The 14,237-nt window shown below is 42.9% G+C and overlaps 1 protein-coding gene across 14 annotated transcripts in view; it reads right to left on the bottom strand.

The window, feature by feature from the left end:
• dop (microtubule-associated serine/threonine (MAST) protein kinase dop) overlaps positions 1-14,237 on the bottom strand; it is a 1,162,440-nt gene that overhangs the window by 69,848 nt on the left and 1,078,355 nt on the right. For all 14 annotated transcript variants that reach the window (XM_071676293.1, XM_071676295.1, XM_071676294.1 and 11 more), the window contains 2 exons: positions 512-726; positions 97-277 (listed from right to left, as the gene is read on the bottom strand). In XM_071676293.1, the coding sequence (XP_071532394.1) occupies positions 97-277; positions 512-726 (396 nt within the window). The remainder of the gene's footprint in view (positions 1-96; positions 278-511; positions 727-14,237) is intronic.

Raw genomic sequence — 14,237 nt, forward strand, 5'->3', positions numbered from 1 at the left:
GAGAACAATAAAATTAATCATTTGTTTATCAACTCTTTTAAGTTACACGTTAAACTTGATTTGATATGAAATGCTGTTATTCCACGCTACTCTTACCTGCTCGAATGGAAGTCTGGTCGAGGGGCATTGCCCTAAGAGATACATGGTCAGTAGAGCTCATCAACAGAGTGACAACTTGTGTGTGGAACATGCCCTGAATAGTTTCCCCATTGATATGCGTTATCAAATCCCCAGGACGCAGACCTGCTTCAAAGGCTGGACTACGTTGGTCAACATCCTGTTAGGGAAAAATAAAAGTTTACCAATTAGAAGACAAATATGTTAACACTTGCAAAATATGAGTCACTTATCTAAAGAAAAACAAGCAAATAATAAAATAATGCTATTTACTGAATCAATGAAATTAATGAAATTTTCATTATAATACCCATGCAAGAATGAAATTATCTAGGGGTTCTTTCACCACATATGCCTAAATAACTGCAATTAAACAAAAAGTGCATATGCTTACCATCACAAGGTGATGTACAGTGTAATAGTCAGTATCCCCAAAGTATACCCTAATGGCTCGGATAGTAAAACCAAAGCCCTGAGGACCTCGGCGAATGATTGTAGGAGGTTTGAGCGAGTTGACAAGAGGGGAAATCTCCCTGGAAGGTGATGCATCACGGGATGAGGCAGTGCTGGACCCTCCTGGAGACTGAATGGGCTGAGGCATGCTGTCTTCTGGAAATAACAGTAGAACAGTTTCAATGAAAACAGTCTTCTTTCCTTTCCTGCAAGAGTATGATCTACCAAGATGGATGTCTCAACTTAGAGGTAAGACTCATCTGGACACCATTTACCCAAAAAGAGTTATGAAAGAAAAAATGAAGAATGACCATTATCAGTGAGGAATGTAAGGGATTTAGAAAAATGTGAGAACCAGATTTTTTATACTTAAGCAAGTACTAGAGAAAATCTGAGAAAATATCTTGATATTGATTGTGATGAAGAAAGCTGTACTGCGCAATGGAACTTCTTGTTGCAAAATACATAACATGGGCCATATAAAGAGTGAAAGCATGAGTGGTCTTTGAATCATTCTTAACACCTGGAGATGCGAATGATTTTCCAATTGGTGAATACAGCTGGACTGATAGTGATGGCCTTAATGACCCAGGCAGTTGAAATGCCTAAAGTCCAAACAATGAACCAGCCAACCTATGACAAAAGCCTTTAGCTGTCAGAAAGCAGTTTGAACATCCCACTTGATTCACCAGTCCTTCCTCAACCAGGAAATGACACCAGGATCCCAGGAGGTGTGATGGTTCACTTAAGCAATGAATTACTCTGCTGACAGTCACCACCCCTCCATGCATAGGTTTATTCATCTCTGTTCTCTTCCTACTACTTTGTTTTCACCAAAATAAAGGTAAGTTAATCATATTATGATCTCAAGATATGGTGTGTGTGTGTGTGTGTGTGTGTGTGTGTGTGTGTGTGTGTGTGTGTGTGTGTTAAATATTACAATACATAAAAAAAGATATATAATGGTATCTGTACATGTTTTTGACAAGCTCACTAGCTGAAAGTGAAGGGCTTCTTAGAGTCGTCTTAAATACGGTCTTTAAGGAACATCAAATCTGTCACAAATGAAGAAGGTGATGCAATCCTGTAGGCATCAGACTCTGAGGAAGAAATCAGTTTCTTTCAGAAGAAATACATGATGATGACAAAGAGAGTGGTAGCAAAGATAATGCCTCCTTGCCTTCATTTAACCCATCTACTAACAGGGTATGGGTTCTAAATAAGGATGTGTGGAGAGAACTAATGGATATTCAGAACAGAAACCCCAGAAAAGGTGTACTTATTTTTTTGTGGAAATTTGTGGCTTCCTGGGTTAAGGTAGTACCAGATACAGATGAACAAAATGCCTCATCACTCATGTGTGATACATCAAAACCACAGCCCCCTATCCACAACCAGGCCCCACAGACTATTCTATTGTTTCCCCTATGCTTCATATGCCTTCATTCAGTTCAATGAAAGCATGTTGACCCCTGTAGACAACATCACTCCAATTTATCCCATGCATCCCTTTCACCTTCCTACATGTTCTGGCCCCAAATGATCTAATTTTTCACGCCATCCTTGCATCTCCAGTTTGATCTCCCCATTCTTTTTCCCTTTACTTCTGGCACATATAACCTCTTTGCCAACCTCTCCTCACTCATTTTCTCCATGCGTCCAAACCATTTCAGCACACACTACTCAAGATTGAAAATAAACAAATTCCACAAATTACAAAGAGAACTTGCAATATTTCAAAATCGTCATGATTGAATTGGAAAATAGAATAATTAATTTGCCACCACCCCCCAAAAAAATATATACATACATATATCCCTGGGGATAGGGGAGAAAGAATACTTCCATGCATTCCTCATGTGTCGTAGAAGGCGACTAAAGGGGATGGGAGTGGGGGGCTAGAAACCCTTCCCTCCTTGTATTTTAACTTTCTAAAAGGGGAAACAGAAGAAGGAGTCATGCGGGGAGTGCTTAACCTCCTCGAAGGCTCAGACTGGGGTGTCTGAATGTGTGTGGATGCAACCAAGATGAGAAAAAAGGAGAGATAGGTAGTATGTTTGAGGAAAGGAAACTGGATGTTTTGGCTGTGAGTGAAACGAAGCTCAAGGGTAAAGGGGAAGAGTGGTTTGGGAATGTCTTGGGAGTAAAGTCAGGGGTTAGTGAGAGGACAAGAGCAAGGGAAGGAGTAGCACTACTCCTGAAACAGGAGTAGTGGGAGTATGTGATAGAGTGTAAGAAGGTAAACTCTAGATTGATATGGGTAAAACTGAAAGTTGATGGAGAGAGATGGGTGATTATTGGTGAATATGCACCTGGGCATGAGAAGAAAGATCATGAGAGGCAAGTGTTTTGGGAGCAGATGAGTGAGTGTGTTAGTGGTTTTGATGCACGAGACCAGGTTATAGTGATGGGTGATTTGAATGCAAAGGTGAGTAATGTGGCAGTTGAGGGAATAATTGGTATACATGGGGTGTTCAGTGTTGTAAATGGAAATGGTGAAGAGCTTGTAGATTTATGTGCTGAAAAAGGACTGGTGATTGGGAATACCTGGTTCAAAAAGAGATATATACGTAAGTATACGTATGTAAGTAGGAGAGATGGCCAGAGAGCGTTATTGGATTACTTGTTAATTGATACGCGCGTGAAAGAGAGACTTTTGGATGTTAATAAGCTGAGAGGTGCAACTGGAGGGATGTCTGATCATTACCTTGTGGAGGCGAAGGTGAAGATTTGTAGAGGTTTTCAGAAAAGAAGAGAGAATGTTGAGGTGAAGAGAGTGGTGAGAGTAAGTGAGCTTGGGAAGGAGACTTGTGTGAGGAAGTACCAGGAGAGACTGAATACAGAATGGAAAAAGGTGAGAACAAAGGGCATAAGGAGAGTGGGGGAGGAATGGGATGTATTTAGGGAAGCAGTGATGGCTTGTGCAAAAGATGCTTGTGGCACGAGAAGCGTGGGAGGTGGGCAGATTAGAAAGGGTAGTGAGTGGTGGGATGAAGAAGTAAGATTATTAGCGAAAGAGAAGAAAGACGCATTTGGATGATTCTTGCAGGGAAATAATGCAAATGATTGGGAGATGTATAAAAGAAAGAGGCAGGAGGCCAAGAGAAAGGTGCAAGAGGTGAAAAAGAGGGCAAATGAGAGTTGGGGTGAGAGAGTAACATTAAATTTTAGGGAGAATAAAAAGATGTTTCTGAAGGAGGTAAATAAAGTGTGTAAGACAAGGGAACAAATGGGAACTTCAGTGAAGGGGGCTAATGGAGAGGTGATAACAAGTAGTGGTGATGTGAGAAGGAGATGGAGTGAGTATTTTGAACGTTTGTTGAATGTGTTTGATGATAGAGTGGCAGATATAGGGTGTTTTGGTTAAGGTAGTGTGCAAGGTGAGAGAGTTAGGGAAAATTATTTGGTAAACAAAGAAGAGGTAGTGAAAGCTATGCGGAAAATGAAAGCTGGCAAGGCAGCAAGTTTGGATGGTTTTGCAGTGGAATTTATTAAAAAAGGGGTGACTGTATTGTTAACTGGTTGGTAAGGTTATTTAATGTATGTATGATTCAAGGTGAAGTGCCTGAGGATTGGCAGAGTGCTTGCATAGTGCCATTGTACAAAGGCAAAGGGGATAAGAAAGAGTGCTCAAATTACAGAGGTATAAGTTTGTTGAGTATTCCTGGTACATTATATGGGAGGGTAGTGATTGAGAGGGTGAAGGCATGTACAGAGCATCAGATTGGGGAAGAGCAGTGTGGTTTCAGAAGTGGTAGAGGATGTGTGGATCAGGTGTTTGCTTTGAAGAATGTTTGTGAGAAATACTTAGAAAAGCAAATGGATTTGTATGTAGCATTTCTGGATCTGGAGAAGGCATATGATAGAGTTGAGAAAGATGCTCTGTGGAAGGTATTAATGATATATGGTGCGGGAGTCAAGTTGTTAGAAGCAGTGAAAAGTTTTTATCGAGGATGTAAGGCGAGTGTAAGTGTAGGAAGAGAGGAAAGTGATTGGTTCTCAGTGAATGTAGGTTTGCGGCAGGGGTGTGTGATGTCTCTATGATTGTTTAATTTGTTTATGGATGGGGTTGTTAGGGAGGTGAATGAAAGAGTTTTGGAAAGAGGGGCAAGTATGCAGTCTGTTGTGGATGAGAGAGCTTGGGAAGTGAGTCAGTTGTTGTTCGCTGATGATACAGCACTGGTGGCTGATTCATGTGAGAAACTGCAGAAGCTGGTGACTGAGATTGGTAAAATGTGTGAAAGAAGAAAGGTGAGTGTAAATGTGAATAAGAGTAAGGTTATTAGGTACAGTAGGGTTGAGGGTCAAGTAAATTGGGAGGTAAGTTTGAATGGAGAAAAACTGGAGGAAGAGAAGTGTTTTAGATATCTGGGAGTGGATTTGGCAGCGGATGGAACCATGGAAGTGGAAGTGAATCATAGGGTGGGGGAGGGGGTGAAAATTCTGGGAGCCTTGAAGAATGTGTGGAAGTCGAGAACATTATCTCGGAAAGCAAAAATGGCTGTGTTTGAAGGAATAGTGGTTCCAACAATGTTGTATGGTTGCGATGCATGGGCTATGGAGAGAGTTGTGCACAGGAGGGTGGATGTGCTGGAAATGAGATGTGGTGTGAGGTGGTTTGATCGAGTAAGTAATAATAGGGTAAGAGAGATGTGTGGTAATAAAAAGAGTGTGGTTCAGAGAGCAGAAGAGGGTGTTTGGAAATGGTTTGGTCACATGGAGAGAATGAGTGAGGAAAGATTGACCAAGAGGATATGTGTCAGAGATGGAGGGAACGAGGAGAAGTGGGAGACCAAATTGGAGGTGGAAAGATGGTGTGAAAAAGATTTTGAGTGATCGGGGCCTGAAGTGCTGTCAATGGATTGAACCAAGGCATGTGAAGCGTCTGGGGTAAACCATGGAAAGTTCTGTGGGGCCTGGATATGGAAAGGGAGCTGTGGTTTCAGTGCATTATTACATGACAACTAGAGACTGAGTGTGAACGAATGGGCCTTTGTTGTCTTTTCCTAGCGCCACCTCGAACACATGAGGGGGGACGGTGTTGTTATTCCATGTGTGGCGGGGTGGCGATGGGAATGAAAAAAGGCTGACAGTATGAATTATGTACATAGGTATATATGTATATGTCTGTATGGGTATATATACGTATACATTGAGATGTATAGGTATGTATATTTTCGTGTGTGGACGTGTATGTATATACATGTGTATGTGGGTGGGTTGGGCCATTCTTTCGTCTGTTTCCTTGCGCTACCTCGCTAACGCGGGAGACAGCGACAAAGCAAAATAAATAAATATATATATATATATATATATATATATATATATATATATATATATATATTATATATATATATTTTTTTTTTTTTTTTTTTATACTTTGTCGCTGTCTCCCGCGTTTGCGAGGTAGCACAAGGAAACAGACGAAAGAAATGGCCCAACCCCCCCCCCCCATACACATGTACATACACACGTCCACACACGCAAATATACATACCTACACAGCTTTCCATGGTTTACCCCAGACGCTTCACATGCCTTGATTCACTCCACTGACAGCACGTCAACCCCTGTATACCACATCGCTCCAATTCACTCTATTCCTTGCCCTCCTTTCACCCTCCTGCATGTTCAGGCCCCGATCACTCAAAATCTTTTTCACTCCATCTTTCCACCTCCAATTTGGTCTCCCTCTTCTCCTCGTTCCCTCCACCTCCGACACATATATCCTCTTAGTCAATCTTTCCTCACTCATTCTCTCCATGTGCCCAAACCATTTCAAAACACCCTCTTCTGCTCTCTCAACCACGCTCTTTTTATTTCCACACATCTCTCTTACCCTTACGTTACTTACTCGATCAAACCACCTCACACCACACATTGTCCTCAAACATCTCATTTCCAGCACATCCATCCTCCTGCGCACAACTCTATCCATAGTCCACGCCTCGCAACCATACAGCATTGTTGGAACCACTATTCCTTCAAACATACCCATTTTTGCTTTCCGAGATAATGTTCTTGACTTCCACACATTTTTCAAGGCTCCCAAAATTTTCGCCCCCTCCCCCACCCTATGATCCACTTCCGCTTCCTTGGTTCCATCCGCTGACAGATCCACTCCCAGATATCTAAAACACTTCACTTCCTCCAGTTTTTCTCCATTCAAACTCACCTCCCAATTGACTTGACCCTCAACCCTACTGTACCTAATAACCTTGCTCTTATTCACATTTACTCTTAACTTTCTTCTTCCACACACTTTACCAAACTCAGTCACCAGCTTCTGCAGTTTCTCACATGAATCAGCCACCAGCGCTGTATCATCAGCGAACAACAACTGACTCACTTCCCAAGCTCTCTCATCCCCCACAGACTTCATACTTGCCCCTCTTTCCAGGACTCTTGCATTTACCTCCCTAATAACCCCATCCATAAACAAATTAAACAACCATGGAGACATCACACACCCCTGCCGCAAACCTACATTCACTGAGAACCAATCACTTTCCTCTCTTCCTACACGTACACATGCCTTACATCCTCGATAAAAACTTTTCACTGCTTCTAACAACTTGCCTCCCACACCATATATTCTTAATACCTTCCACAGAGCATCTCTATCAACTCTATCATATGCCTTCTCCAGATCCATAAATGCTACATACAAATCCATTTGCTTTTCTAAGTATTTCTCACATACATTCTTCAAAGCAAACACCTGATCCACACATCCTCTACCACTTCTGAAACCGCACTGCTCTTCCCCAATCTGATGCTCTGTACATGCCTTCACCCTCTCAATCAATACCCTCCCATATAATTTACCAGGAATACTCAACAAACTTATACCTCTGTAATTTGAGCACTCACTCTTATCCCCTTTGCCTTTGTACAATGGCACTATGCACGCATTCCGCCAATCCTCAGGCACCTCACCATGAGTCATACATACATTAAATAACCTTACCAACCAGTCAACAATACAGTCACCCCCTTTTTTAATAAATTCCACTGCAATACCATCCAATCCTGCTGCCTTGCCGGCTTTCATCTTCCGCAAAGCTTTTACTACCTCTTCTCTGTTTACCAAATCATTTTCCCTAACCCTCTCACTTTGCACACCACCTCGACCAAAACACCCTATATCTGCCACTCTGTCATCAGACACATTCAACAAACCTTCAAAATACTCACTCCATCTCCTTCTCACATCACCACTACTTGTTATCACCTCCCCATTTACGCCCTTCACTGAAGTTCCCATTTGCTCCCTTGTCTTACGCACCCTATTTACCTCCTTCCAGAACATCTTTTTATTCTCCCTAAAATTTACTGATAGTCTCTCACCCTAACTCTCATTTGCCCTTTTTTTCACCTCTTGCACCTTTCTCTTGACCTCCTGTCTCTTTCTTTTATACTTCTCCCACTCAATTGCATTTTTTCCCTGCAAAAATCGTCCAAATGCCTCTCTCTTCTCTTTCACTAATACTCTTACTTCTTCATCCCACCACTCACTACCCTTTCTAAACAGCCCACCTCCCACTCTTCTCATGCCACAAGCATCTTTTGCGCAATCCATCACTGATTCCCTAAATACATCCCATTCCTCCCCCACTCCCCTTACTTCCATTGTTCTCACCTTTTTCCATTCTGTACACAGTCTCTCCTGGTACTTCCCCACACAGGTCTCCTTCCCAAGCTCACTTACTCTCACCACCTTCTTCACCCCAACATTCACTCCTCTTTTCTGAAAACCCATTAAGAATACTTCCCACGTATTCCCTGCGTGTCGTAAAAGGCGACTAAAAGGGGAGGGAGCGGGGGGCTGGAAATCCTCCCCTCTCGGTTTTTTTTTTAATTTTCCAAAAGAAGGAACAGAGAACTGGGCCAGGTGAGGGTATTCCCTCAAAGGCCCAGTCCTCTGTTCTTAACGCTACCTCGCTAATGCGGGAAATGGCGAATAGTTTGAAAGAAATATATATATATATATATATATATTTGGGAGCAGCTGAGTGAGTGTGTTAGTGGTTTTGATGCACAAGACCGGGTTATAGTGATGGGTGATTTGAATGCAAAGGTGAGTAATGTGGCAGTTGAGGGAATAACTGGTATACATGGGGTGTTCAGTGTTGTAAATGGAAATGGTGAAGAGCTTGTAGATTTATGTGCTGATAAAGGACTGGTGATTGGGAATACCTGGATTAAAAAGCCAGATATAAACAAGTATACATATGTAAGTACGAGAGATGGCCAGAGATCATTATTAGATTACGTGTTAATTGATGGGCGTGCGAAAGGGAGACTTTTGGATGTTAATGTGTTGAGAGGTGCAACTGGAGGGATGTCTGATCATTATCTTGTGGAGGCGAAGGTGAAGATTTGTAGGGGTTTTCAGAAAAGAAGAGAGAATGTTGGGGTGAAGAGAGTGGTGAGAGTGAGCAAGCTTGGGAAGAAGACTTGTGTGAGGAAGTACCAGGAGAGACTGAATACAGAATGGAAAAAGGTGAGAACAAAGGAGGTAAGGGAAGTGGGGGAGGAATGGGATGTATCTAGGGAAGCAGTGCTGGCTTGCGCAAAAGATGCTTGTGGCATGAGAAGCGTGGGAGGTGGACAGATTAGAAAGGGTAGTGAGTGGTGGGATGAAGAAGTAAGATTATTAGTGAAAGAGAAGAGAGTGGCATTTGGGTGATTTTTGCAGGGAAAAAATGCAAATGACTGGGAGATGTATAAAAGAAAGAGGCAGGAGGTCAAGAGAAAGGTGCAAGAGGTGAAAAAGAGGGCAAATGAGAGTTGGGGTGAGAGAGTATCATTAAATTTTCGGGAGAATAAAAAAAAGATGTTTTGGAAGGAGGTAAATAAAGTGCGTAAGACAAGGGAACAAATGGGAACTCCAGTGAAGGGGGCTAATGGGGAGGTGATAACAAATAGTGGTGATGTGAGAAGGAGATGGAGTGAGAATTTTGAAGGTTTATTGAATGTGTTTGATGATAGTGGCAGATATAGGGTGTTTTGGTCGAGGTGGTGTGCAAAGTGAGAGGGTTAGGGAAAATGATTTGGTAAACAGAGAAGAGGTAGTAAAAGCTTTGCGAAAGATGAAAGCCGGCAAGGCAGAGGGTTTGGATGGTATTGCAGTGGAATTTATTAAAAAAGAGGTAGACTGTTTTGTTGACTGGTTGGTAAGGTTATTTAATGTATGTATGATTCATGGTGAGGTGCCTGAGGATTGGCAGAATGCTTGCATAGTGCCATTGTACAAAGGCAATGGGGATAAGAGTGAGTGCTCAAATTACAGAGGTATAAGTTTGTTGAGTATTCCTGGTACATTATATGGGAGGGTATTGATTGAGAGGGTGAAAGCGTGTACAGAGCATCAGATTGGGGAAGAGCAGTGTGGTTTCAGAAGTGGTAGAGGATGTGTGGATCAGGTGTTTGCTTTGAAGAATGTATGTGAGAAATACTTAGAAAAGCAAATGGATTTGTATGTAGCATTTATGGATCTGGAGAAAGCATATGATAGAGTTGATAGAGATGCTCTGTGGAAAGTATTAAGAATATATGGTGTGGGAGGTAAGTTGTTAGAAGCAGTTAAAAGTTTTTATCGAGGATGTAAGGCATGTGTATGTGTAGGAAGAGAGGAAAGTGATTGGTTCTCAGTGAATGTAGGTTTGCGGCAGGGGTATGTGATGTCTCCATGTTTGTTTAATTTGTTTATGGATGGGGTTGTTAGGGAGGTGAATGCAAGAGTTTTGGAAAGAAGGGCAAGTATGAAGTCTGTTGTGGATGAGAGAGCTTGGGAAGTGAGTCAGTTGTTGTTCGCTGATGATACAGCGCTGGTGGCTGATTCATGTGAGAAACTGCAGAAGCTGGTGACTGAGTTTGGTAAAGTGTGTGAAAGAAGAAAGTTAAGAGTAAATGTGAATAAGAGCAAGGTTATTAGGTACAGTGGGGTTGAGGGTCAAGTCAATTGGGAGGTAAGTTTCAATGGAGAAAAACTGGAGGAAGTAAAGTGTTTTAGAAATCTGGGAGTGGATCTGGCAGCGGATGGAACCATGGAAGCGGAAGTGAATCATGGGGTGGAGGAGGGGGCGAAAATCCTGGGAGCCTTGAAGAATGTGTGGAAGTCGAGAACATTATCTCGGAAAGCAAAAATGGCTATGTTTGAAGGAATAGTGGTTCCAACAATGTTGTATGGTTGCGAGGCGTGGGCTATGGATAGAGTTGTGCGCAGGAGGGTGGATGTGCTGGAAATGAGATGTTTGAGGACAATGTGTGGCGTGAGGTGGTTTGATCAAGTAAGTAATGTAAGGGTAAGAGAGATGTGTGGAAATAAAAAGAGTGTGGTTGAGAGAGTAGAAGAGAGTGTTTTGAAATGGTCTGGGCACATGGAGAGAATGAGTGAGGAAAGATTGACCAAGAGGATATATGTGTCGGAGGTGGAGGGAACGAGGAGAAGTGGGAGACCAAATTGGAGGTGGAAAGATGGAGTGAAAAAGATTTTGTGTGATCGGGGCCTGAACATGCAGGAGGGTGAAAGGCAGGCAAGGAATAGAGTGAATTGGAGTGATGTGGTATACCGGGGTTGACGTGCTGTCAGTGGATTGAATTAGGGCATGTGAAGCGTCTGGGGTAAACCATGGAAAGTTGTGTGGGGCCTGGATGTGGAAAGGGAGCTGTGGTTTCGGGCATTATTGCATGACAGCTAGAGACTGAGTGTGAACGATTGGGGCCTTTGTTGTCTTTTCCTAGTGCTACCTCGCACACATGAGGGGGGAGGGGGATGGTATTCCATATGTGGCGAGGTGGCAATGGGAATGAATAAAGGCAGACAGTGTGAATTGTGTGCATGGGTATATATGTATGTGTCTGTGTGTGTATATATATGTGTACATTGAGATGTATAGGTATGTATATTTGTGTGTGTGGACGTGTATGTATATACATTGTGTATGGGGGTGGGTTGGGCCATTTCTTTCGTCTGTTTCCTTGCGCTACCTCGCTGACGCGGGAGACAGCGACAAAGCAAAAGAAAATATGAATAAATAAATAAAATATATATATATATATTATCTTTTTTTTTTTATTATACTTTGTCGCTGTCTCCCGCGTTTGCGAGGTAGCGCAAGGAAACAGACGAAAGAAATGGCCCAACCCCCCCCCATACACATGTATAAACATACGTCCACACACGCAAATATACATACCTACATAGCTTTCCATGGTTTACCCCAGACGCTTCACATGCCTTGCTTCAATCCACTGACAGCACGTCAACCCCGGTATACCACATCGCTCCAATTCACTCTATTCCTTGCCCTCCTTTCACCCTCCTGCATGTTCAGGCCCCGATCACACAAAATCTTTTTCACTCCATCTTTCCACCTCCAATTTGGTCTCCCTCTTCTCCTTGTTCCCTCCACTCCGACACATATATCCTCTTGGTCAATCTTTCCTCACTCATCCTCTCCATGTGCCCAAACCACTTCAAAACACCCTCTTCTGCTCTCTCAACCACGCTCTTTTCATTTCCACACATCTCTCTTACCCTTACGTTACTCACTCGATCAAACCACCTCACACCACACATTGTCCTCAAACATCTCATTTCCAGCACATCCATCCTCCTGCACACAACTCTATCCATAGCCCACGCCTCGCAACCATACAACATTGTTGGAACCACTATTCCTTCAAACATACCCATTTTTGCTTTCCGAGATAATGTTCTTGACTTCCACACATTCTTCAAGGCCCCCAGGATTTTCGCCCCTTCCCCCACCCTATGATCCACTTCCGCTTCCATGGTTCCATCCGCTGCCAGATCCACTCCCAGATATCTAAAACACTTCACTTCCTCCAGTTTTTCTCCATTCAAACTCACCTCCCAATTGACTTGACCCTCTACCCTACTGTACCTAATAACCTTGCTCTTCTTCACATTTACTCTTAACTTTCTTCTTCCACACACTTTTCCAAACTCAGTCAGCAGCTTCTGCAGTTTCTCACATGAATCAGCCACCAGCGCTGTATCATCAGCGAACAACAACTGACTCACTTCCCAAGCTCTCTCATCCCCAACAGACTTCATACTTGCCCCTCTTTCCAAAACTCTTGCATTTACCTCCCTAACAACCCCATCCATAAACAAATTAAACAACCATGGAGACATCACACACCCCTGCCGCAAACCTACATTCACTGAGAACCAATCACTTTCCTCTCTTCCTACACGTACACATGCCTTACATCCTTGATAAAAACTTTTCACTGCTTCTAACAACTTTCCTCCCACACCATATATTCTTAATACCTTCCACAAAGCATCTCTATCAACTCTATCATATGCCTTCTCCAGATCCATATATATATATATATATATATATATATATATATATATATATATAATTATTTTTTTTTTTTTTTGCTTTGTTGCTGTCTCCCGCGTTTGTGAGGTAGTGCAAGGAAACAGACGAAAGAAATGGCCCAACCCACCCCCATACACAATGTATATACATACACGTCCACACACGCAAATATACTTACCTATACATCTCAATGTACAATGTACACAAGGTTATGAGGTACAGTAGGGTTGAGGGTCAAGTCAATTGGGAGGTAAGTTTGAATGGAGAAAAACTGGAGGAAGTAAAGTGTTTTAGATATCTGGGAGTGGATCTGGCAGCGGATGAAACCATGGAAGCGGAAGTGAATAATAGGGTGGGGGAGTGGGTGAAAATCCTGGGAGCCTTGAAGAATGTTTGGAAGTCGAGAACATTATCTCGGAAAGCAAAAATGGGTATGTTTGAAGGAATGGTGGTTCCAACAATGTTGTATGGGTGCGAGGCATGAGCTATGGATAGAGTTGTGAGCAGGAGGGTGGATGTGCTGGAAATGAAATGTTTGAGGACAATGTGTGGTGTGAGGTGGTTTGATCGAGTAAGTAATGTAAGGGTAAGAGAGATGTGTGGAAATAAAAAGAGCGTGGTTGAGAGAGCAGAAGAGGGTGTTTTGAAATGGTCTGCGCACATGGAGAGAATGAGTGAGGAAAGATTGACCAAGAGGATATATGTGTCGGAGGTGGAGGGAACGAGGAGAAGTGGGAGACCAAATTGGAGGTGGAAAGATGGAGTGAAAAAGATTTTGAGTAATCGGGGCCTGAACATGCAGGAGGGTGAAAGGCGGGCAAGGAATAGAGTGAATTGGATCGATGTGGTATACCGGGGTTGACGTGCTGTCAGTGGATTGAATCAGGGCATGTGAAGCGTCTGGGGTTCTCCATGGAAAGTTGTATGGCGCCTGGATGTGGAAAGGGAGCTGTGGTTTCGGGCATTATTGCATGACCGCTAGAGACTGAGTGTGAACGAATGGGGCCTTTGTTGTCTTTTCCTAGCGCTACCTCGCACACATGAGGGGGGAGGGGGATGGTATTCCATGTGTGGCGAGGTGGCGATGGGAATGAATAAAGGCAGACAGTGTGAATTGTGTGCATGGGTATATATGTATGTGTCTGTGTTTGTATATATATGTGTACATTGAGATGTATAGGTATGTATATTTGCGTGTGTGGACATGTATGTATATACATGTGTATGGGGGTGGGTTGGGCCATTTCTTTCATCTGTTTCCTTGCGCTACCTCGCAAACGCGTGACACAGCGACAAAGCAAA

The sequence above is a fragment of the Panulirus ornatus genome, chromosome 22 (genome assembly GCF_036320965.1).
Source record: "Panulirus ornatus isolate Po-2019 chromosome 22, ASM3632096v1, whole genome shotgun sequence".
Lineage (NCBI taxonomy): Eukaryota > Metazoa > Arthropoda > Malacostraca > Decapoda > Palinuridae > Panulirus > Panulirus ornatus.